This window comes from Candidozyma pseudohaemuli (genome assembly GCF_003013735.1).
Source record: "Candidozyma pseudohaemuli strain B12108 chromosome Unknown scaffold00010, whole genome shotgun sequence".
Taxonomy (NCBI): domain Eukaryota; kingdom Fungi; phylum Ascomycota; class Pichiomycetes; order Serinales; family Metschnikowiaceae; genus Candidozyma; species Candidozyma pseudohaemuli.
In genome coordinates, this window is record NW_020194444.1 from 196,231 (window position 1) to 219,872 (window position 23,642).

A 23,642-nucleotide genomic window follows, 5' to 3' on the forward strand; every position below is an offset into this window, starting at 1 on the left:
TTATACATCAAGAAGATCTCAAAGTTTGAGGTCTAGCCTTCTTTGAGCTCTTCTGCTGTTTGTGCTTTGTCAGGGTCCACGTTGTCAGAAGCTTTCTCAACGTAGCTTGCGATATCTGGTCCCTAAAACCATTAATGCTCTCTAGATAGAGCTCCTCAATTAATTGCATCTCGCTCGAACTCTCCTTGTAGAAAGTAAGAAGGCGCTCAACCCACTCGTCACAGCCTTTCGCATCGAGCCTATAGCATGCACCAAAGTAACGATCGAAAGAGCCTGCTAGGATTCTCACAATGTCTTCTGAGCTTCTTAATGAGGTTGAGTTGACTTCTGCCAAGCTGTCTTTGTAAATGCCAAAAGAGTCGAGGCGTGTTAGTAACTTACTTTTGTGGGCGACAATAGCTTTAAGGACTGTCATCTCGCCTTCCAAGTCATCGACGGAGGCTTTTCCAAACGAGTCAATTGGGTTCGTTCTGAAATGCTTGCTTTCTGGGCTTTTTAGATGTTTCACCAAGAGTATCTTGAAGGCTCGGCTCCCCTCCAAAGACTGACACTTCATGACGTTCAATAGTAGAACAGGCAGAATTCCGCTTCGAAGTTTACCGAAGAAACTCTCGAGGAAGCTTTTATTATCAATCAAGAAGCAAAGAAGATTCAGAGGTCTTTTTTTAAGACTTAGCCCTTTGCGAATTATCGTTGGATGGTCAATTGATCCTCGAAAAGGATTAGGCAATCGTATCTCCGGAATGTCGTAAGTGAACTTGGGTTTTCGTTCAACTTTCTCGAAATCAACGAGCGACTGTGCTGCAATCTCTCTCAACTTGGGCCGTAGCTCGTTTGACATTCTCACAGGATCCTTTCTGAATGATTCGCCGAGTTTAGATAGAACTGAGGCATCGCTCAGCCAAAGAAGACTCTCTCGAAGTGTCTCTGCGTGATGATTAAGAATCACCTCACACGATTCGGGTGAAACGTTGATGAAAGATTTGTATTTTTCGACCACCTCTGCATCGTTGAGGATTCGAATCAAGTTGTAATCCAACACTTTGAGTCCTAGCATTGAGTGAAATTTCGTTTGTGAAAGGGACGTCTCTTCGGGCTGTGTGACTGGATCTTTGTTTTCTGGCACCGCTGATTGCTCCTTATTGTTTTCAGCATGTTGGAGGATGGTAAGAATCTTCTCCATGGTGGGTATAGATGTATCGAAAAGCTCCATCTGCTCCGCAAACTTCACATTGTTCTTGCTATTCGTGAGCCTTTTGAAGTAAAAGAAAGACTTCTTAGGACATCGTAGGGATCTCAACCCTAGAGAGCGCATCATCATGAGCTACTCTTCTATAGGCGATAGCTGGATGAGTTGCACTACAAATGCGCGCATAAGTACTAATCCACTGGAAGCCCTTTCTATTTAAATTAAGATGAAATTCGAGGTCAATTCTAGGGGCTCGATATTCAGCTGCTCTTCTTGGCAGCTTTCGTAGCTTTTGTGACTTTTTTCTCTTCCGTTGCAGCCCGCTGAGCCGTATTAGTACCAGAGTTGTCGTGTTTTGGACCAGCTTTCTTGGATTTGTGGGGTTTGTTCTCTTTGCTTTTTGGCTTTGAAGGCTCAGCACCCGGTTTCTTCCCTTCCGTGGTCTTCTTTGGCTGAGCTTGAGGTTTCGGACCATTCGTAGAAGCGCTCTTTTTGGGAGGTATCGTTTCCTTCTTTTTCTGGTCATTGATCTTGTCGGATTTCTTTGATGGCTTCTTCTTGTCCTTCTTGCCTTCGTTGCTGCTTCCCGGCTTGTTGTCTGATGCGGGTTGTGGCTTTGGTTCGTTTATAGCAGGGGCAGTTGGAGTCTCGCTTTGTACGGTTTTGTCCTTCTCAGCATTGACGACAGCGGCTGCTGCTTTCTTCTTTTTGTTCTTTTCTCGTCTCTTTCTATTCTCTTCAGAGTGAACAGCTCGTATCATTTTAATCAAATCCACTTCCGTTGAGGCGGCACGTAAAGCAGTGAACTTCTTGAATAACGGTTCCTGTTCGATCTTCCCTAGGCCAGGCTTTTGAGAAGTTTCGATAACTTCACCAAAGATTGGTTTCATCATCTCACATTTAACTTGATCGCCTGAGTCAGAGTCCTCGATAACCACATGTTGCATTTTAGTTCTGAAGGCATTTGCTGCTTCCTTGTTTTGGAAGAGGAAGTAAGCTCGTGAGAAGCTGGGCTCTTCGAAAGGCTTCAAGGACGGGCTACCAGTTTGGTAAAAGAACCTTGAGAGGCCAGTTATCTCCAATGGCGATTTTTCATTACCAAATGGTATTTGTCGAAGGAAAGCTTCCTCTGTTAAGTTAGGAGGAAGGAGTCGAATCACGACCTTCAAATCTGGATCATCGTATTTGATTAAAGGCTGTGGGTCATCCTTCACTTTCTTCTTCTTCTTAAATGCAAATTTTGGGGCTGTAGGCTTCGTGGCCGTCAGCATGGTTTAGTATGTAACTTTTGAAGAATTACAAGATATCTACGATATGATCGCACTTTCGCATTTATTCACTGTGAGGTCCTTATCACAGATAAAATAAGAATTGTGATAAAAAATCGAGGAACATAAAGAATTTTCAGAAAACCCATATTTACATTTTTGCATATCACAACGATATGAATAGTGACAAAAAAGAGGTTATAACCCCGTGTTACAGTGGTGTAGCGTTTAGATATTTACTGTGCTTAGAACGACAGGGAATCCCGCCATTGAACTGAAACGATTGCTTTGTGAAGAGAGTTATACAAATCAACGTAGTTTGAGCTCCCTTTAAAATCTAGATTTCGCTTGTGTGAGCTATATTCTGTCTTCGCTATCGGTAGGCTACCACAAAATGTAAGGTCGCGAATGAAAATCACCATCATACAACATATTGCAAAATGAACGTGACCAGTGATTTCCTACAACAGCTACAGGCGGCCACTAAGAAACAATCCAAACAACAAGCCCACGAACTACTTCATCTATTGCGACTTCATCCATCGCTTAATCCCTGGATAGTCAAGCTTTACAACATTGGTAGCATCGATGATGCACAGTTGCAGGAGGAAGTTGAGAGAAGAAAATTCTACAACGATGAATGGATGGCTTTCCAAGAGATTGTCTCAAGCTTTATCCGGCTCTCCAATCAGCTCAATCCCTACTCAATGCTGGAATCCTTCGACCTTTACGCTGCATACATCAACGACTTATCAGTAGCCTTCACCAACAAGTCTCATGGCTACTTATTGACTCCACTCATTCAAGACACAATTGACTTTGTGATACCGATGGCAACACAGCTAGACATGCAGCTTATACTCGTGGAGAGCAGCAGAAAACCACGTCTAGTGTATTTGGCGTCTATATTGTTGAAGATGTTTAACAATATCAGATCGCAATTGGGCGCTGGAGATCATATCGAGGCCGCCAAAAAGTCCATCATGTTGTTGATTGGTGTTCGACTTTGTCTGACGTATTTCAAGTTGGAAAACCCTCTTCTTTGCCGAAACGTCTTTTCTAACATGAACAATGCCAACTTGAGGCTAAGCGACTTCCCGAAAAACCAGCAAATCCAGTACAGGTACTACCTAGCACGTTTTTACATGGTAAAGTACCAATTTGTTGACGCTTACCAACACTTCCAGTGGTGCTTGCAAAACACTCCCGCCAACTACATCAAGGACAATGCCAACGTCACCAGAATCTTGCGCCAGATGATCCCGCTTGGAATCATCATCGGCAAAAAGCCCAATTTCAACAACATCTACACCACATTTTATTCTTCACGAGAATCGTCGCCGGCGTTTTTAGAAACCTTTGAAGATCTCGCACGAGCCATACAAGTGGGAGACTTTGACACTTTCTCAAGAGTACTCAACGACCCAAAGAACTACAAAATGCTCAAGGAGCATCAGCTCTTGCTTCTCTTTGCAGAAAAAGCACCCCTTCTCATTCTTCGCAACTTGTTGAGGAAAGTGTGGTCAATTCAGGGAGGGCAGGCCAAGCTAGACTACGATAGCATCAGATGTGCCCTCGATGCTTCCCTCGCAGGAACGCCTCTCCATGCCATCAATTGCTTCGGCCAGCGAGTCCTTGCAGAAAATCCCGCCGACGAGATCAACGACTTTGTGATTGAAAATTGCTTAGTCACATTGATCGACCAGAATTTGCTCAAGGGCAAGCTCTTTCCGCGACTCCGTGTGGTTTCGCTTAGCAAGACGGCAGTTTTTCCTGCGGTAGCCGCGATTTCGTTTGTGAGGTATGGCAACGGCTCAGAGGGACGCCTCAATTATGCGGACAAATGGATGAGCTAAACCTGACCAAGGTCAGTTGTCTAGGCCAAAACTACGGATTATTCGGAGCTTTACGCTTTCAAAGAAATCAAGAAGGAGAGAAAAAGAAAAAAAAAAAAGAAGTACCATAAAATAAAAATGGCACGGCTCTCGTGTCCAGCGCAGTCCCGCCCAATTTTTTGACAAAGCGCTTCCCAGAAAATTACAAGTTGGGTCCCTCCACAGCTGTTTGCATCTGTGCCAAAAGGGCACCAAGCCGGACTGACGGCATCCCTTTGGGCCACTTCCTAAAACGCGGCAAATACCAACCTCTACCGCCACGCGCCGCCTTGCCCCTAGTCCGAAGATCCCTTAAGGTGTGGCACATTCGAGAATTTCCATGCCTGTGGGTCGCCTTTTCCTGCTGCACAGGGTCGCACGCTTGTGCTCCTATAGCCCGAACCCCAGATTTCCGATGTGCCGCGCTCAGGCGAGGCATAATTAATGACTTAGCTGAGGAAGGTGGAGAAAAGCCAGCACCCGAGACCCGCCTTGAATGTGCGGTTGTCATTTGAATTTTAGGAAAGTGTTTCCCAGATTTTGTCAGATCTACTTAATTTGCAGCAAGTTGGACCTCGCTTGCTCGTCTGGTTAGGGGCTAGCATATAAAGGAGGTGTACCTCCGAGGCCATCGCGCCGCAGTTTTGACTCAGTGTGGAGAGGAAGGCTCTTCTAGACACCGGCTGTGAGGCAATCTGTATTTGATACTGCACACAAGCAACCGGTGCATTGTTTTCTTAGCGCTCCAAGCTATTATTATGGTCACTGCAGAGGCCAGACTTGCGCTGCTGCAAAAAAGGGTTCAGGCAGTATATAAACGATCCCTGTCCCACAGTTTTTTCATTGAGTCTTTCCGCTTCTCAAACCCCCCCAACCCATCATGAGGTTAACCGATCTCCCCAATAACGTCCTAGACACCATCTTGGACTGCTGCGACCATGATCTGCGGCTCACCCTAGCACACATGACCCCTTACTTTCGCTACCGGGTCTGTGGGTCCCTCTACAAGAACATTATGGTGGTTGAGTCCGATCGCAACTGGAGCTGTGGCAAGTACGACAACTCCAGCGAGTGGACTTTATTGTCCGCTGACAAGTTGCAGCAGTTTGCCAACTGTCTCACACCAACCACTTTCCGCTTTGTGCGCAAATTCGTTGTGAACACTCATGGAAACGACAACGACAGCAGCTTGCTTTATTTATATGATAGAATGGCCGCCTTTTGGAGCCAGCAACCACACACTATTTGCATGAACAACCACGACGTGTTGAGTTTGCGTTGTGTTCGTTCGTTCACCAACTTCTTGGCCTCAAACTCGGTGCAATTTATTGATGTTGAGGATGAGGACAGATGTGAGGTAACAAGAAAAGACCACAAGGTGCTTAATCTTCTGAACTGGTTTGTGTTCAACACGAGTGAATTCCTCGCCTTGCCCACGAATCCAAGGTTGGAGCAGCTCAACATGTACGTTGAGAGTAATGCCTATCTTCAGAATAGCGAGAATGTTCAGAGTGTGTTCTACGGCTCATACGAAGCGCCAACTCAAAACTTGCGCAGTTTGAGCAGACTCTATTTGCATTCCCCATTGGCCTTCCTCCGTTTCACCGAAATGGCCGACCACCTTGGTGTTAATGACTTGAAGTTGAAGGTTCTCTCTATTTCCACTTCCCACCGTGCCCGCAATGATTGCATGACGCACTTCCAGACCATGAGACGCTATGTCGACCTTAACAACCTCGAGGAGCTCGAATTGAAGATGAATTGCACTCGTCTGCATGAGTGCTCTAACAGCTGCATTCTCAACTTCTTTGAAAACTGGAGACAATACAACCAGTTTCATGGGTTAAGAACAAACTTGAAGAAGTTGGCCATTGTTCACTACAAGTGCTTGGCCGACACCACTCAATTCAAGCACGTTGTTGAGAATTACGTCTTTAGCGACTTGTTCTCATCATTGGAGGATGTCTACTTGAATCTTTCCGACTCAGTCAAGTCCACGAACGATGAGTACAGCATCGATTTGAAGAAGGTGGTTTCTAATCTCCACCACACTCCAAATCTTACACACATCCACATTTCCAGTTTTATGAACGAATGGGTCAGCCAGTTGCCAGCCTTGCTCGACATGCGCACTATTCCTTGTCAAGACGTCTTGGTGAATCAGTGCAATTGCGACGAGTGCAACAACACGAGATCCTACTTTGTGGAACTTGCTCGCTTGGACAAGTCTAACAACTACAGTCACAAGGGCAAGCCTTCGGATGTGCGGATCACACCCTCGGAGGTTACTACGAGTGTTGACTTTACCGAAGTCGCAAACCGGAAGTTTTTGCAATTTGTTGCAGGCCAATTCAGAAGACAAGAACACTGCGTCGAGAGAAACCTTCACTCTGTTGGCTCCATGTTGAACATGAACGAAGTGCCTCTCGAAGAGAATGAAGAGACCAAGAAGTTCTCGTCTTTGCTCGAGCACTCTTGCCTTGCGCAGCTCTCCAAAATTATGGCACAGCGTGCCCCCAAGCTCCGTCTGCTTAATCTAGGCGGCGTGTGCATCGAGGTATAAACTCCCCGGCATATGTTAATGATTTTATGATACAGCTATCAAGGATAACTTTATAGATAATAGAAACTGACTAATGGCATAAATATTAAGGAGTAGTTTAAAGGATGGTACCCCACGCGATCTGAGGTCGCACTTCCGCACTATCAACTAAAGTCCGATTCGCAACTCGAACTCAGTGAGCTATTTTTCGTTGATTTGCCTTCCATATGAAACAAGTATGCCAAGGTCATCAGTGAGTAGGGAACGCATGGAGCAGATCAACTCCCAGCTTCTCCAAGCGGGCTCAATTGGACTACTAAAAGGAGTTCTTGTGGGGCTTCTTTCCGGCTACTATTTCAGTTACAGGTATAACCATGGCCAGAACCAAAAGTTCTTCAAGACGCCGTACAAGATCTGGTATCTTGTATCGTGGGGAGTCGTTGGAATCACATTCTCGGCCGAAATCGCCAAGCTGAACATTGCTCAATCTTTAGCAGAAGAGGAGGATATCAAACGGAGTGAGTACTTCCAGGACCAGCTAGGGGCGAAAAGATGATCAGATTATACATTCAATGCACTATAAATAAAGCCGTCTTTTTTACACATAGAAGGCTTCTTCGTGATACTTGAGGCCGTTTTCACTAGCCCAGAGCTTCACGTTCTTCACAAGCGATTTTGGACCAGCAGAAATCACCCACACTTTCTCGGCGTCAGGGAGCTTGTGCTCTGCGCCAATCTTATTTCTTCCCGGGATGTCCCTGCAGCAGACTAAGCCAGAACCGTCAAGCTGCTGGGGGCCAGAACATTGAGTGAAAATATCATGCTGATTCACACACCAGTTGTAGTAACGGTAGTTCAACTTGGGACGACCTTTGTAGATACGATTATCCAAGTTGAGTCGTTTGACAGTGTTTTGGAACTGTCTGTGAGACTCATTACCTTTCTCCATATCGATGCTGAATCTCTCGTTGATGGAATGGGATCTGCTAGATCTTCTGGATAAAGTTGAGGTCACGTCATGACCAATGGCTTCCTCCTCGTCAAATTCAATGCTGTCCTCGAAATTACTGTTGTACTCGGTCGTGGGGCTGAACAGCTGGACAGTACAGTCACGTTCTACGCCATCGTCATCCAGAACATTTTCGTCCAGCAAATCGACATCAACGTTTTCCAGCTCTTGGTTCATGTGCTCATCTTCATCTGCTGACATCAAAAGTCTTGATCTCTCATTAAAGTCCAGGTTGGCGAACGAAGACTTGTTTGATAAAAATCTGAATGTGCCGTAGCTTGGAACAGCATTGACCGCGGCAAAGTCGAATTCTTCATTAGGGACAGCGTTACCAGTGACAAAGATTTCAAAATCGTCACCATGGATGTAGCCATCAAAGTAGCGGAGGATTGCGATATCTCTGTAGTCACGAACAACCCAAATGATCTTCACAGGCACTCCGTGATAATTCAGTACTCTCAAAATGGGTATCGCAAACGAGATAGCCGATCCGCCCACCACAATGAGCATCTTTTTGGCATTGATACCAAGTTTAGAGATTGAGAATCTCGATGCTTGATCATTCTTGGACTTCACAACGAGCAATTTGGGGTCAAACGACCCACAAACCTTATACCTCGTATCGCTGCTCCATTTAAATGAGCCCTTGCGGACAATAAGCTTCTGTGACCGATCCAGCGGTAACGACACTAAGGTGAAGGGATGATAGTTGGGGATGAATTGCTTGTAGAGACGAGCAATAAAGTTCAGACTGCGGTTGGTTATGCGAACATGAGCACCGGGGTTGTTGGCACGCACCTTGACGAGGTGATTGGGGAAGTCAATGATCGCAAGGTTGGGCGACACATCTGTCACTCTGAAGTCTGACACTTCGGATGTATGAGTATTGGCAACTCTATAATAGATTTGATATGCAAGAATGCCCACATTCAAGATGTTGACATAGGTTGTTCTCACAGGGCGAACATGGAAGGGAAGAAGGAGAACGATTGCCCAACTCCAGAAGTAGTGATTGAAGAAGAACAACTTGTAGGTCCGATCACGAACTTTCAGGAGGGATGTAACGATTATCATGACAAACCCGAGCAAAGCTCCCCATCCATACAAGTTCTCTGTCTTCCATGCCTTACCCCAGGTTCCATTCTTGCTGAAGAAGCCCAAGTACAAGAGTGTGTGGAGAACCGCAAGCACGATGACGCCACGAGAAAGCCACTTGTGAATTGGAAGCAAACTCAAATAAAGCGTATTGGGCAAGGGAGAAGGTCTGATGGTCAAGAAAAACACGGTGGGCAATGACACCACTGATAAGCGGCCAAGGCGTTTGGCCAAGAAGATCAAGTCACCGTTATTGATATCCACGAGCGCCAATACCGTGAACACTGTCGTCCAGAGCACGATCTGCGTGATGGCCTGGAGATTAAGATAGGAGATGTAGGCGGTATCTTTGAGGGCACGGGTGAAGCCTCTAAGCATTCGTCGAAAGAAGCCCGCACGGCCACCACGATTGGTGATGCGGTCACAGAAGCTGCTGAGAGGCCCCAAGACATGCACTTTGCTCAAATACCAGTGTCCCGTTGCCAATAAATAGTTTTGGAATGCTATGCTGAGAATGAAAGCCACAGAGACCCAGCCCATGATCTCACCAAACTTGTTGGTGGTGTTCTGGCGGCAATCCTTGTACTCCTTGGACTTGGAGTCCGGATAGTGGAAGTACTCCGAGAGATACGGAACATCCATGGTGGTTGTTTAAACCAAAATAGGTGGGGTATGGTTGACTGGAGTGACTAGGAGAATGTAGCGCGAAATGGAGCTGATCTTATAGATAAAAAAAATCACTAACGGCGCTCTCACTTTGAAGGGTACGGCAGCTTGTACAGGAAGGTTCCACATTATAACTAAATTTCCTTCAGATGCCGCGCTTTAGATGCAGCCGGTCATATTTTTCAATTCAATTCGGGTTGTTCTTCGGCTGCGGAATACGTTCGGTTCGAGATTTTGCCACGGGGTTCCGACGGAGAAACGGCCCTAAGTACAAATTAGGAAGGCGAGGTTGCAACGCTCGTTGAGCTGGATGTATATTTAATGATTGAAGGGTATCGTAGTAAAATAAATTCAATGAGAAACCCCCTTTTTCTTATAAAGTAGACGCCGAGGTTAGGAACTTTTTGTTTCGATTGCGCCACAATGGATTCCGAAGAAATTGTCTCGAGCCATTCATGGAATACCAATAGTAAGGCTAGACTCGAGAGCGAAAAAAAGAAAGGCTTTGTTTTCGGACTTTTGAACTTACAGGTCCGTTGACTAAAGCTACACCGTGAATGTCGATTACATCTTTCCTCTATATCCTGACCTTGCCGTGCTATGTTGCTGTTCGGCTAGTAAAATGCCTGGAAGTTCTTGCGGCTTCCGTTGTTTTTGGGTAAGATTCCCGATCTATTGGGCTTCACGCTGCTGTTTCTCGAGTTTTGCTTCTGTCCTTTTATTATGCCCGAGCGGTTCGCCTTGGTCGGAATGGGTGGTAAGCCATGCTTGTTATTGTTGTGCTTGATGACTCCAGACCGCGTAGGCTGCGCAGAGCCGCCGTTAAAGTCTTTCTTTGACGACTTGAGTGGCTTTTGGTTCTTCTGGTTCTTGTTGTTATTCTTGTTGTTTTTGGAGCCGTTGGGATTGCTCCTATTGTTCTGTCTCGAGTCGTTTGCGACCCATGTGTATAACTTTCTAAGGTGCTTGGGTAGGTTGGTTCCGCTGAAGGCGCTTCCGTTGATGTTTGGGATACGAGACGACCTTTGTCTGAAACACTCGTCACCGTAATGGGACTGGTCACCACAATTGTAGCAGTAGACGACGGGAAGATCAGACACTTTCCACAGCAGATCGTCTTGATTTGGCTGGGGTTTGGTGATGTACGACCGCCATATACTAGGGCAGTTGTGGTTGCCATGACTGAAGGTATCACAGTTTCTGCAATACTCTCTCTTTTTGCTCTTATTCGTACATGCCGATACCATATGGCCCCTCTGGCCACATTTGGCACAAATCATCGTGGTAGGGCACTGTGTTTCATAGTGGTCTCCGACAACACCACACTTGTGGCAAATAACTGTCTTACACTTTGACCGTATGTGCCCTCTTTTGTGACAGTTATCACATAAAGGGCCTAGAGACAGCTGGGCGTTGATGGTGTTGCCATTTTCCGGATCTGTGACACCAAAGTATCTGCCTTCTCCTCGAAGCTCTATTAGCTCATCAGCATTATCGTTCACTTGGTCGTATGAAAGGGAAGTCACTCCATTGTCGTTATTCTGGCTCTTTTTCTCTGGCGCAGACTTTTTTTCAGTTTTCTTTTCTGACGGTTGGTTTTCGTTCCAGCGGGAGCTTTCATCAACCTCAGAGGGCTTTGTATCCTCAACAAAGGATAATATACCCATATTATTATCGGAAGATTGTGCTTTTCGATGTTAGTGCGATGGTTGATAAGATGCCTACTTACTTTTTTTTGATGTACGATCACGTGCCTCATTTACCTACAACGCTTGGAGCTGGTTTAACCACGGGGTTTCTTTATTGATTTGCTAATAGGGCACAATATTTTTCTATGGAATTATTATTCATCAAAATCAAGCCTAGACACAAAGGCTTTTACATAAAGTTGGATGGTCGTCACCGCATGTTGATACAAAACTTCATCAAGTCAGCCACTCTACAACACATTTCTCACGACGTTGTGGGCAACCTGAGATTCTAAGTCGTCGTTGTTGCCGCTGACGCTTATAGAAGTCTTGAGGTATTCTTGGTGCTTGACTGCTGCAAACAAGTAACAGGCAGAGGCCAATGTGAAGATGATGGCAACCACAAGCAAAGAGGTAGCTTGCGTGACCAAACTGAGGTATTGGATGGCAGCCATCAACAAGTAGAAGCCACAACGAGGCCAGTTCTCGTCGAAGTTACGAACAAAATTCGTAAAGGTGTCCGTTAAAGGACAAATCTTCAACAAGAAGGGGATCTCGACAAACACAACCACGAGTCCCTGGACGATACAAATGACGGCGAAGATCACCACCAAATTGAAGTGGAAGATGTTGGCAATACCCAAGGCAAGGCACAAAATGATATTGAGGATTCCAAGCCACTGGCCATAAAGGGAGAAGTTCTTCTTCTTGAAGTCGGCGGAGAATCCACTGAAGATGTTCGAGAATATGTTTTTGAAATTGACCATATTGGAGTTTGCTGCTGTTCAGTCAATTGAGATTTGTAGGACCTAAACGAAAGTTGTTAGAGTCCAGTAAACACCTGTTACTCCGAGCTCGTGTGTGCAGGTAAATTGGACCAACCAGTCATCCCGCTTGGCCAAGCCGATACATAGAGGCACAATTGCCGAAGCCGAGAGCGCCGAAAAAGTGAACATTTTTTTATTTTTTCCTTTGACCATGAATTTTTTGTAAAAGAGTTAAGGAGGTGATGATAAATTGCAGACTAGGAAGCTGAAGAGTTGTGGTTGGGGTAATTGGCTGCGAATTGGATTTGGGTCTGTTTACGACAAGTGCAAAGCTTAACATGGCATTTTTTTCAACGGCTTCAAGAACGTTCTTTTGACGAAGAGAGGCTGAAAAGATCACTTTTTATTTTCTGCATGGCGATGTTAGTTGATGTATGATGAGAAGAAAGACCGGCTCTTACCCGAGCTTACTCCGAAGGCGCAGTTTTCCAAGTAGCAAACGATTTGCATTTGAAGAAAACGTGAAGAAAACGGCATTAAGGAATGCTTTTTCAATTTCATCATTTTCCTGAGCTCTGTTCGAAACACCCACTTTCGGTGCTACCTGCATGAGTTATCAGCACTATGTATGCTCAGTCAAACTGAAAAAAGAGAAGAGCTCATCTTGAGTACATGGCTATAGTATCATGGGCAAGGAAACGGTCATTGGTATAGTAGGCAAACCGTCGAGTGGCAAATCAACAACACTTAATGCGTTGACGGACGCTAACGCCAAAGTCGGTGCTTTTCCCTTCACAACGATCGATCCCAATAAAGCCACAGGCTACTTGGAGGTGGAATGTGCTTGTCTGAGGTTTGGAAAAACGGCCGATTGCAAACCTAACTACGGCTACTGCAGAGACGGCAAGAGAGGCGTGCCTGTGATGCTTCTTGATGTCGCTGGTTTGGTTCCAAACGCTCACTTGGGAAGAGGCCTTGGAAACAAGTTTCTCAGTGATTTGACCGAGGCAGACTGTCTTCTTCACATTGTTGATGTCAGTGGAACCACTGATGCCGAGGGTAAAGAGACCAGAGGTTACGATCCGCTCAAGGACATTGAATGGCTTCAGGACGAGATTTTCCGCTGGATCTTGGGTAACTTGACGGAGAAATGGGGTTCTGTGGTTAGACGCCACATTGCAACGAAATCCACGGCGCTAGAGACATTGAGACAGCAGCTTGGAGGCTACTACGCCAATAAGCAGTTGATCGGCAAAGCCTTGGATACCATTCCTGGATTGCCTCCATTACAAGACTGGGATAACGAAATGGTGGAAAAAGTCGTCAAGGCGTTCATGTCGGTTAAATTCCCCACCGTGCTTGCATTAAACAAATTGGACCATCCAGATGCGGACAAGAATGTTTCCAAAATTATGCTCAAGCACCCTGAGCTGAAGTGCGTCTTGACCTCATCGCTTACCGAGGTGCTTCTAAGAAAGTTGGCTGCACAAAATTTCATCAAATACGACCTGGGCACGGAATTCGTCGATACCGCCGAGGACTTGCCCGACGCTGGACTCCGTGAGCTCGACGAAAAACTCCAAAACAGAATAGAAAATATTAGGGACTTGGTGCTCTACAGATTTGGGTCCACAGGTGTGGTGCAACTTCTTCAAGCAGCCGCAGACGTTTTGGACCTTGTGCCCGTTTTCCCCGCGAGAAACATCAATTCCTTCACAGGCACGTCCGGCTCTGCCGTTTTTAGAGACTGTGTTTTGGTGAAGCGTGGGCTGTCGGTCATATCGGTCGCAAGGCGTATAATGGGCGATGTGACTATTGCAGCCATCGAAGGTGTAGGAGGCACCCGAGTGGGAGAGGAAGATACCGTGGATGTCGGCAAGAACGACATTCTTACATTCAAGTTGGTGCCTGGAGGACACTAGGGATAAATTACAGGAAAGTAGTTAGGGCATGATAGATTATAAAGATAATGCCCTGAGTCGCATCTCAAGGTGCAGCTGTAGGAGTGTCTACAAAGCCGATTCGGGAGCAGTACAGAGGTACATCAACACATTTACTTCACGTTTTTTTTTTCTGACTTTAGCGATGCCTTTGGTAAAATCGATTGAACTCACCGACGACCAGGAGAAGAAGCTCGAGCAGCTTATCCAGGCGATTCCTAATTTGGTTTCCAAAACCGAGGATCCATCTTATGATGAGATATACGGCTACAGAATCGCCGCAGACGAGGAGGAGCACGTTGATGTCGAGAACAGAAACGAGATTTTGCTCAAGTTCTTGATTGCCAGGGAATACGACCTTGCCAAGGCCCAGGAAATGTTGGTCAACACGCTCAATTGGAGAAGAAAGTTCCAGGTTCTCAGCGCCGCTTACAACGAGAAGTTTGACGAGAGCTTGGAGAAGATGGGTGTGATTACCGACTACAAGGACAATAAGGACAACTTCTCCGTTGTCACGTGGAACTTGTACGCCAACTTGAAGAACCCCAAGAAGTTGTTTGCCAAGTTCGGCGTTGGTGTCGATAACCCCGATAAGACTGACCTTCCAGGCACCATGTTCTTGAGATGGAGAGTGGGCATTATGGAGAGGTCTTTGGCTCTTTTGAACTTTGGCGATGCCGACAAGTGCAAGATTGCCCAGGTTCACGATTACAACAACGTTTCGATGTTCAGAATGGACCCTGGCATGAAGGCTGCCACCAAGGAGATCATCACCATTTTTAGCGACAACTACCCTGAGCTTCTTTCGAAGAAGTACTTCATCAACGTGCCATACATCATGGGCTGGGTGTTCTCCTTCTTCAAGGCCACTGGTTTCATGAGTGCGGCTACTTTGAAGAAGTTCGAGATGCTCAACCACGGTGACTTGTCGCTGGCTTTCGGTAAGGAGAACTTGCCCAAGGACTACAACGGCGGTCAGGCCAACGAGAAGATTCCTGACATTTTCGCTCTGCAAGTTGAGGATGCCTCGATCAAGATCCCCGAATATGGTGCGATCCTTTTGGAGAGATTGAAGAAGAAGCAGGAGGAGGAGAGAGCCGCAAAGGAGGATGACAAGAAGGAGGAGGCTAAAGCCGAGGAGGAGACCGCCGCTGCTGATGCTGTTACTGAGGCTGAGGGTGAGAACAAGGAAGCCACCACCAAGGAGACCACCTCCGCCTAAGGCAAGTGCTGAACATTTCAGGGGAATAACCAAGAGCCAATTCCCTTTGTGACCTACCATTACTAATTTTTAATACACTTATACACTATAAATCAAGAAACCCACGAGGAAGTCACGTGACAAAAACACCGTTGATGGCGGGTGCATTCGTGAAGCGTTATCAAACTTGTAGGACTACACCAACCTATGGCATCGACCTACTACTCCGTGCTAGGGGTGACTCCTTCCGCTAGTCCGGACGAAATCAAGCGACAGTTCAAAAAACTCGCTGTCAAATACCACCCAGACAAAACAGACGATGCGAAGCACCATGAAATGTTTCTCCAGATCAACAAGGCATACGAAACACTCAGGGACGACGAAAGCCGAAGAGAGTACGACGTGAAACATAACATTTCAGTTGCCTCAGCGTCTCTGACGTCATACAGTGATGCCTACAATAACAACTTTAGGTCTCACCATGGCTTCTCCTACTACTCCCCAGGATCGTCATATGGCGGTGGCGGAACTTCCTATTACAGCTTTTTCCAGCACAACTACCGTGCCTACACAGATGCAGCAAAAAACCATTTTGAGAGCCACGAGCGGCCCACTAAAGCAGATGATGCAGCCCTGGCAGCAGCCAAAATGGCTCAGAAGAAGATGAGAGAGGATTTGGAGAGAAGGCGGCAGGAACAGATGTACGAGGCCCAAAGACAGAGACAGGAGCTCGAAAGAAGAGAACGGGAGAGGCGCATGCGGGAGAAAGTCGAGGCCCAGCTACGAGAACAGAAGGAAAGAGTCAGAGAGCATCAGCGGATGCGAGAAGAAGAGGACTACCGTCGCAGCAAAACAGATGCCTATAGGCGGCAATGGGACAACATTTACGAGGTCAGCGAAAGCGACGAGGAAGTTTACGAGGATGGGCAGTATGGTGGACAGGACGAGCCTATCGTTGTGGAAGACGAAGGAGACTCCTCAGACAACTTTGAGGATTGCCAGGCGTCGCCGCCTAATGGGGCTCCCAACGACGACAGAACATTAAATGGCGAGTCCAAGGTGAAACAGGAACAGGGAATGCACACTCCGCTGACGGAGCCTGAAGTGGTGGAGATTGGATCGAACGAGGGTGAGGGCCATGGAGCTCACAATGACGCTTACAGCAGAGGCCCAGAAAGCCCGAAGCGTCCCCTTTCGGACGAGCATTTGGAGAGCGAGGAAGCTGTTCACAAGAAGCAGGCCAAGAACATCGATATGTCTGACTTGCGGCTGTCCTTGGGCACATCCATTGACGACACAAACTTCAAGGACATGCTCGACTCACTTCCTCGTTCATTCGTCACTTCTACCAGCAATGGGCCCCCAAGTCCTGGAAAGACAAGAAAGTCGAGCTCCACCATCCACAGAATGCCCAACAAGCGCACCAAGTTCGGAGGAAACACACACAACGAAGGCTACAGCGACGGTACCACGCGAGCTGAGACACTCCACACGCCTGTCAACAAGGCGCCCAGTCGCCGTAACAACTCCATCACCGTGACCGACCTCTCGCCTGATTTCGACGAAAGGAGGCTCATGTTCACCACTCAGCCACCCACAATCCGCATAACCCCAGACCTCACGACAGAACAGTGGCTTCAATACACCAGAGGCATCCACGAGTACGAAAGAGGATTCGCAGCTTTTCGCAGTGCCGTTCTCGAGCATCAACAGCTCAGATTGCAGAAGGACGAGCGCCACCACGACACGATTTACGACGACACATCCTGTTTGGATGCATTTCTGAACAGCTTGTTCAATGACATGCTTATACTTCAGAACTACGGCCGTGCTCTCCTGGAGTTCAGAGACGTGGTGAAGATGTTCCACAAGAACTGTGAACTCAAACGGGAGATCGAAGCCCAGGAGAACACACGTATATAGATTAATACAGGGAGAAGGATAACAAACAAAAAAAACTGAATGCGGCCGAATGGGGGCATGAAACGTGTCCTCACATCCATAACCACCATCTCTAAATACGCGAACGCGAATAAGTAGTATCTATAACCACTTTTTCGGAAACCACGTCTCTTCTCCACAACAGCACAGTAGAATGGTTTCGATATCGCAACGCCAGATCTTCATCGTGGTCGGTGTGCTTTTCCATTTCTACTACCTATGGCTGATTTTCGACATCTATTTCGTGTCTCCGTTGGTGCATGGAATGGATCAGCACAAGTCAACATCTGAGCCTCCGGCCAAAAGATTGTTCTTGATTGTTGGCGATGGCTTGAGAGCAGACAAGACGTTCAAAAAGCTTTTGCATCCTGGAACCGGCGAGGAGAAGTACTTGGCTCCTTACTTGCGCTCTTTGGTGGAAACAGAGGCTACCTGGGGTATCTCCAACACCAGAATGCCTACAGAGTCACGTCCAGGCCACGTTGCCATGATTGCTGGTTTTTACGAGGACGTCAGTGCCGTGACGAAGGGCTGGAAGGAAAACCCAGTCGACTTTGACTCGTTCTTCAACCAGTCTACTCACACATACTCGTTCGGCTCGCCCGATATCTTGCCCATGTTTGCCTACGGTGACAATGTGGTGCCTGGCAGAATTGATGTGTGCATGTACGGCCACGAGTTTGAAGATTTCACCCAGAGCTCGATTGAACTTGACTCTTTCGTGTTCAAGCACTTCGATGAGTTGATGGACCAGTCTGCAACTAACAAGACACTCCACGACGAGTTGCACCAAGACGGTAACGTGTTCTTCTTGCACCTCTTGGGCCCTGACACTGCAGGCCATGCCTACAGACCGTACTCTGCCGAGTACTACGATAACATCGAGTATATCGACAAGCAGCTTGAAAAGTTGATTCCCCGGATTCACGAATTTTTCGGCGATGAAGAGTCCGCTTTCGTCTTCACTGCTGACCACGGTATGTCTGATTTTGGGTCCCACGGTGACGGACATCCCGACAACACAAGAACTCCCTTGATTGCCTGGGGTGCTGGTGTCAATAAGCCTGTCCTCGCTGATGATGCTCAGAAAGCGAAACAAGACCCTGTTGTTAGTGGCTACGAGGCTGATTATTTCGACACTTGGGGATTCGACCATTTGGCCCGTCACGATGTCAACCAAGCTGACATTGCCTCCTTGATGGCCTACTTGATTGGCGCCAACTACCCTGCCAACTCCGTGGGTGAATTGCCTTTGCCATATATTGATGGATCTGCAGTCAGCAAAGTCAAGGCCTTGTACGAGAATGCATTGGCCGTGCTGGAACAATACCTTGTCAAGGAAAGCGAGGTTTACGACCACCAGTTCCAGTACAAACCATACGATCCCTTCGTGAAAAAGCCTATCGCTCAGTACAAGGTCGAGATCCCGCTCCTTATTGATCAACTTGAGGCTAATCCAACCGAAGCTATCGAGGCCGAAGCTATTGCCCTTACTGAAGAGCTCATGAAAGCATCCTTGGATGGCTTGAACTACTTGCAAACATACAACTGGCTTTTGTTGCGTTCCATCGTCACTCTTGGTTTCTTTGGTTGGATCGCTTACTCCTTTAATGTGTTCTTGAAACTTTTTATTCTCAAGGATTTCGAGCAGCCTCCTCCATCCACGAAGCTTCTCGTTGCATTCGGCGGTATTGCTTTGGGAATCAATTACTTATTGTTTTACCAGCACTCGCCATTCAACTACTACATGTACGCGGCGTTCCCAATTTACTTTTGGTACACGCTCTTCAACGAGAGTGGCCTCTTCTTCAAGGGCTTGCATAACTTCTTGTTTGGTATTTCCGGTCCAGTGAAACTCTTCACCTTGGCCAGTTTCCTCGGAATGTACGAGGGTATTGTCTACGGCTTTTTCAACAGAATCATCTTCTCGGTGATTTTCGTCTTGATTGGACTTTATCCATTCATTGTCCTGCGGAAACTTGAACTCAACGTCCTGTTGCCATGGCTCTTGAGTTGTTGCAGCATGTGCATTTTCACCAACTTGGACGCCGTCAAGGTAGAGAGCTTGTGGCAAATCAATGTCAGTGCTGTTGCAGCCCTTGTGGTTGGTGTTTTGGGCGCCAAGAAGGTATTCGAGCGTGGTGTTAGTCTGTACAACAAGAGACTCGTGGCTGCTCAAATCGTGACAGCCATTTTCACCTTGTATGCAACAAATGTGTCGGTGGTGTCCTTGCAGGCCAGGGAAGGTTTACCAGTATACTCGCAGATTCTTGGTTGGATCACATTCTTGGTTTCACTTTTGGTGCTTCCGACGCTATACACCCTTCGTCCATCCACTGATTACCAGCTCAGACTTTTGATCATTTACTTGACCTTCGTGCCAACGTTTATCATCTTGACCATTTCGTTTGAGCTTTTCTTCTACGTTGGATTCTCGTTGGTTTTGTTGCAATGGTTGAACATCGAGACTCAATTGAAGATGACTCCTCAAGAGCTCGAAAAATCCAAACGCAACAGTCTCAATTTGCCGGAGGGCTACTGGCTACAGACGATCCGTGTTTCCATTGTCGGTTTCTTTTTCTTACAATTTGCGTTCTTCGGCACTGGTAACGTTGCATCCATCTCGTCCTTCTCCTTGGACTCCGTCTACAGGTTGATTCCAATCTTCGACCCCTTCCCCATGGGAGCCCTCCTTATGCTCAAATTGGTCATTCCATACATTCTTTTGTCGTCGTGCTTTGGCATCATGAACCACCAGCTTGAGATCAAGAAGTTCACCATTTCAACCCTCATCATCTCCACATCAGACTTTTTGTCGTTGAACTTCTTCTACCTCGTCAAGACCGAGGGTTCATGGCTCGACATTGGTGTCACCATTTCCAATTACGTGTTGGCCATTCTTTCCTCGCTTTTTATGCTTATTCTTGAGCTTGTGAGCACCATCATCTTAAAGGGTGTTGAGTTTGAGAGTGACGAGCTTAAGGAAAAGAAGCAGCAGGAGAAGATCCAGCAAATTGTCGAGGACGAGACGCCGATCAGCGAAAGAGTTAGAAGAAGAAAGCGGGCTTGAGCATCAAAAAATCAAGATAAAAAAACATTCATAGTCATACCCCAACCTAGATTTTAATAGTCAGACCGCACCAAGTAGTAATCGCGATTACCCACGCAGATTAGGCTGGACTTTTATATGCAATGCGAGCTGAGTCAACTTTCACCTACCTACACTTTCACTTACTCAATCAACATGGCAGGCAAATTCGGCAAAAAACATGTGTTGATGATTGACAACTACGACTCCTTCACCTGGAACTTGTACCAATACTTGTGCCAGTCGGAGCTCTGTGAAAAGGTGGATGTCTTTAGAAACGACAAAATCGATATCGAGACGATTGAAAACGAGATCAAGCCGGACATTTTGTTTATTTCGCCCGGTCCAGGCCACCCAAGCACGGACGCTGGTATTTCCAAGGCTGCTATTGAGCACTTTAAGGGAAAAATCCCCATTTTTGGCGTCTGTATGGGTCAACAGTGCATGGTCGAAGTCTTCGGAGGAGAGGTCTCCTATGCCGGTGAAATTGTCCACGGTAAGACTTCTGCTATTAAGCATGACGGCAAAGGTTGCTTCACGGGTGTCCCACAGGGCGTGGGTGCTACCAGATATCACTCTTTGGCCGGTACGATCGCTTCTATTCCAGACTGTCTTGAAGTCACTGCTAGGACGGAAACTACCAGCCCAGAGGTGATTATGGGTGTCAGACACAAAAAATACACCATTGAGGGCGTTCAGTTCCACCCCGAGTCTGTCTTATCGGAGGCTGGCCATATCCTTGTGGAGAACATTCTCAAAATGCAAGGCGGCACCTGGGAGGAGAACAAGCCCTCTTCGTCCAAAGAAAACATCCTCATCAAGATCTACAAGCAGCGTATGGAGGACTACGAGAAGATTGAGAACATCCCAGGTAGAAGTTTTGCCAACCTCGAAACCTCGTTGCAGCTTGGATTGGCTCCTCCTCTCATCAACTTCTACGAGCGTCTCCAACTCACCAAATCCAACAAGGAAAACATCATTTTGGCCGAGTTCAAGCGTGCCTCTCCTTCCAAGGGCAATATTAATATTTCTGCTCACCCAGCCAACCAGGCCTCCACCTATGCCAAGGGCCACTGCTCGGCTATTTCTGTGTTGACGGAACCCAAGTGGTTCAAGGGCTCTTTGGAAGACATGACCCTCGTCAGAAGAGTCATTGATGAGCAGATTTCCGGCAAGGGCGATGCATCATACTCCAGACCAGCCGTTTTGCGTAAGGAGTTCATTTTCAACAAATACCAGATCGCCGAGGCCCGTCTAGCTGGCGCCGACACTGTGTTGTTGATTGTGAAGATGCTTCTGGACAGCAACTTGTTGCAGCAGCTATACGAGTACTCCTTGTCCTTGGGCATGGTTCCGTTGGTGGAAGTGAACGATGCCGAGGAGTTGAAAGTTGCACTTGCTTTGACGAACAACGGCACCACTGAAGATCCCCTTGTCATCGGTGTGAACAACAGAAACCTCACAACTTTCGATGTGGACTTGAAGACTACAAGCTCGCTTGTGGATTCTGCCAAAAACAGTTCGAGAAAAGGTGATGTTCTCGTATTGGCCTTGTCTGGCATTACATCCGAGCAGGACGTTCACAAATACAAGACCGACGATGACGTTGACGGCTTCTTGATTGGTGAATCACTCATGAGAGCAGAGGAGAGAGGCGAGGCTGACGCTTTCTTGGACAAGCTCATACATGTTTGAGAGAGGAGAACAAAAAAAATAGACAAAATGTAATTATACGACGAACTAGTGTCGCTTATGAAGATCAAAGTAACCCTCTAGCCTCCTGGATCGGTGTGCGTCCTTGAAGTGCCTTAAGTACGAGGATATATTCAAGTTTTCGGAACCGATACTCCCCACATCGAAATCAAAAAGTTCATAACAGGCGGGACAAACCACACAGCGGCGCTCTTCAGTACCATCGATAAATCCAAATCTGCTGTATCTTGGAGTATGATAGATACCTGCAAACAACGGTTCTGGAGTCAAGTAGTCGTTTGGATAGACGCCATGGTACAAGGCCATGTGTGTGGCATAATATGATTTCCGAATGTCAAAGAAGTGGATTTCTTTGCAGTAGGAACAAAGGGCGCTTCGAGAGTTTTGAATGACGGTTCCTGATTCGTCTTTTACTTTCCTGACCCACTGATAACTGTATGGTTCCTTGTCCGAGAAGAAGAAATGCTTCACATAGACATGCTGAGTGTCGTTATTCTGAAGCTCTTGTAAGTTGGGGCGGACGTATCTTTTTCTCTGGATCCGGCAAAACCTTTGATCCAATAGCGTAACCATGTATCTTCTGAAATCAGGGACGATGTGCCTTTGAGTTGCATTATTGAAATAAGGAGCTGGTTCTGGGTTCCTAGCGACATTGATCAAATGACTTCCGCCAAATTCCCTCTGGCCATTGGTTTCATTGATTTCAGGGTCGACCCTTTGACGCTTTTGCAGTGGTTCATTGGAATTTCCCAGTTGATCCTCCAATGGAGTCTTTGGAACATACTGGATTGGACTGAAAAGCTTCTGCTTTTTATGACCATTGTGCTTTTGGCTCACACCGTCTCTTGATTCTCCAAGTGCTTCATGAGACACAGAGGGACCATTCTGAGGAACAACAGGGAAGGTTTCATAATGGCAGTTCAGTTGTGGCTTTTGTGGTGGATCAAGCGACGGAGGCCGTTTCTCGATTGGTGGGGAGTCCACTTTTTCGAACCCAAGTGGGTCCACATCCACATCGGAGATATCACTTTCATCGGTCTGGCACTCCTCTTTTGGCAGAGGGTGATTGAAAATCGGCCGGTGCTTCAACAAATCAAATTCATCCTTGGGGAGGAAAATGTGCTTTCTTGAGCTCGAGGGTGGAAGAATCGTAAAACTCTCGTGGACCACAATTTCTTTTTTGGAGCGTTCGGCGCTTTCTTCATCCAGGCTCCGAATAATTGTTGATAATTCAGAGGAATTCGATGAAGCAGATGGTACCAGGACTGTGACTTTGGGAAGCTCAGGCGAGAGGTTTTCGAGTTCAACGTCACAGTTAACTTGATCCATTATGGCCCAGAGCGGACACTTTGGAAGCGGGTCGGGAGAGCGAATACGGAATTTATCCTTATTAGAGATTATCTTCATAGCAGAGGAGGAGAGTTGGTTAGCTATAGGTAGGTGGTGTTGTAAATGAGGACAGAGGAGTAGGTGGGTATTTGTGAAAGCTCGCGATATGATGGAACTCGGGAGAAGGTTCTAGGTCGGGTGGTGGAGGATAAAAAGAAATTCAAGAATTTGTACAAATACTAGGTTTTTGGAGTAAAATGGGTTCTGTTTGGAGCTTCGGGTTCGGTTTTGCAGCCATTCCTAGCGAGGGCCCCAATGTAGCTAACTGACGT

The 23,642-nt window shown here is 46.8% G+C and overlaps 14 protein-coding genes across 14 annotated transcripts; 8 read left to right on the plus strand and 6 right to left on the minus strand.

Annotated features, from left to right (window-relative positions):
* Nucleotides 1-7: 7 nt before the first annotated feature.
* On the minus strand, nucleotides 8-1,321 carry C7M61_003722 (uncharacterized protein; the record flags this gene model as incomplete). Its single annotated transcript, XM_024859057.1, has 1 exon — nucleotides 8-1,321. The coding sequence occupies one exon, from the start codon at nucleotides 1,319-1,321 to the stop codon at nucleotides 8-10; it is 1,314 nt and encodes a 437-aa protein (XP_024712731.1).
* Nucleotides 1,322-1,449: 128 nt separating this feature from the next.
* On the minus strand, nucleotides 1,450-2,460 carry C7M61_003723 (RNA-binding protein; the record flags this gene model as incomplete). The annotated part of the gene is made up of 1 exon (XM_024859058.1): nucleotides 1,450-2,460. The coding sequence occupies one exon, from the start codon at nucleotides 2,458-2,460 to the stop codon at nucleotides 1,450-1,452; it is 1,011 nt and encodes a 336-aa protein (XP_024712732.1).
* Nucleotides 2,461-2,897: 437 nt separating this feature from the next.
* Nucleotides 2,898-4,313, plus strand: C7M61_003724 (uncharacterized protein; the record flags this gene model as incomplete). The annotated part of the gene is made up of 1 exon (XM_024859059.1): nucleotides 2,898-4,313. The coding sequence occupies one exon, from the start codon at nucleotides 2,898-2,900 to the stop codon at nucleotides 4,311-4,313; it is 1,416 nt and encodes a 471-aa protein (XP_024712733.1).
* An 898-nt stretch (nucleotides 4,314-5,211) lies between these two features.
* Nucleotides 5,212-6,894, plus strand: C7M61_003725 (uncharacterized protein; the record flags this gene model as incomplete). Its single annotated transcript, XM_024859060.1, has 1 exon — nucleotides 5,212-6,894. One exon carries the CDS (start codon nucleotides 5,212-5,214, stop codon nucleotides 6,892-6,894), a length of 1,683 nt encoding a protein of 560 aa, XP_024712734.1.
* Nucleotides 6,895-7,111: 217 nt separating this feature from the next.
* C7M61_003726 (uncharacterized protein) lies at nucleotides 7,112-7,429 on the plus strand (the record flags this gene model as incomplete). The annotated part of the gene is made up of 1 exon (XM_024859061.1): nucleotides 7,112-7,429. One exon carries the CDS (start codon nucleotides 7,112-7,114, stop codon nucleotides 7,427-7,429), a length of 318 nt encoding a protein of 105 aa, XP_024712735.1.
* A 42-nt stretch (nucleotides 7,430-7,471) lies between these two features.
* C7M61_003727 (putative ferric-chelate reductase) lies at nucleotides 7,472-9,619 on the minus strand (the record flags this gene model as incomplete). The annotated part of the gene is made up of 1 exon (XM_024859062.1): nucleotides 7,472-9,619. The coding sequence occupies one exon, from the start codon at nucleotides 9,617-9,619 to the stop codon at nucleotides 7,472-7,474; it is 2,148 nt and encodes a 715-aa protein (XP_024712736.1).
* A 638-nt stretch (nucleotides 9,620-10,257) lies between these two features.
* Nucleotides 10,258-11,310, minus strand: C7M61_003728 (TRAMP complex RNA-binding subunit; the record flags this gene model as incomplete). Its single annotated transcript, XM_024859063.1, has 1 exon — nucleotides 10,258-11,310. One exon carries the CDS (start codon nucleotides 11,308-11,310, stop codon nucleotides 10,258-10,260), a length of 1,053 nt encoding a protein of 350 aa, XP_024712737.1.
* A 272-nt stretch (nucleotides 11,311-11,582) lies between these two features.
* On the minus strand, nucleotides 11,583-12,098 carry TVP18 (Tvp18p; the record flags this gene model as incomplete). Its single annotated transcript, XM_024859064.1, has 1 exon — nucleotides 11,583-12,098. The coding sequence occupies one exon, from the start codon at nucleotides 12,096-12,098 to the stop codon at nucleotides 11,583-11,585; it is 516 nt and encodes a 171-aa protein (XP_024712738.1).
* A 686-nt stretch (nucleotides 12,099-12,784) lies between these two features.
* On the plus strand, nucleotides 12,785-14,020 carry C7M61_003730 (uncharacterized protein; the record flags this gene model as incomplete). The annotated part of the gene is made up of 1 exon (XM_024859065.1): nucleotides 12,785-14,020. One exon carries the CDS (start codon nucleotides 12,785-12,787, stop codon nucleotides 14,018-14,020), a length of 1,236 nt encoding a protein of 411 aa, XP_024712739.1.
* A 163-nt stretch (nucleotides 14,021-14,183) lies between these two features.
* SFH5 (Sfh5p) lies at nucleotides 14,184-15,260 on the plus strand (the record flags this gene model as incomplete). Its single annotated transcript, XM_024859066.1, has 1 exon — nucleotides 14,184-15,260. The coding sequence occupies one exon, from the start codon at nucleotides 14,184-14,186 to the stop codon at nucleotides 15,258-15,260; it is 1,077 nt and encodes a 358-aa protein (XP_024712740.1).
* A 186-nt stretch (nucleotides 15,261-15,446) lies between these two features.
* C7M61_003732 (uncharacterized protein) lies at nucleotides 15,447-17,162 on the plus strand (the record flags this gene model as incomplete). The annotated part of the gene is made up of 1 exon (XM_024859067.1): nucleotides 15,447-17,162. The coding sequence occupies one exon, from the start codon at nucleotides 15,447-15,449 to the stop codon at nucleotides 17,160-17,162; it is 1,716 nt and encodes a 571-aa protein (XP_024712741.1).
* Nucleotides 17,163-17,334: 172 nt separating this feature from the next.
* Nucleotides 17,335-20,250, plus strand: MCD4 (mannose-ethanolamine phosphotransferase; the record flags this gene model as incomplete). The annotated part of the gene is made up of 1 exon (XM_024859068.1): nucleotides 17,335-20,250. One exon carries the CDS (start codon nucleotides 17,335-17,337, stop codon nucleotides 20,248-20,250), a length of 2,916 nt encoding a protein of 971 aa, XP_024712742.1.
* A 174-nt stretch (nucleotides 20,251-20,424) lies between these two features.
* TRP3 (bifunctional anthranilate synthase/indole-3-glycerol-phosphate synthase) lies at nucleotides 20,425-21,963 on the plus strand (the record flags this gene model as incomplete). The annotated part of the gene is made up of 1 exon (XM_024859069.1): nucleotides 20,425-21,963. One exon carries the CDS (start codon nucleotides 20,425-20,427, stop codon nucleotides 21,961-21,963), a length of 1,539 nt encoding a protein of 512 aa, XP_024712743.1.
* A 45-nt stretch (nucleotides 21,964-22,008) lies between these two features.
* Nucleotides 22,009-23,388, minus strand: C7M61_003735 (uncharacterized protein; the record flags this gene model as incomplete). Its single annotated transcript, XM_024859070.1, has 1 exon — nucleotides 22,009-23,388. One exon carries the CDS (start codon nucleotides 23,386-23,388, stop codon nucleotides 22,009-22,011), a length of 1,380 nt encoding a protein of 459 aa, XP_024712744.1.
* Nucleotides 23,389-23,642: the final 254 nt, after the last annotated feature.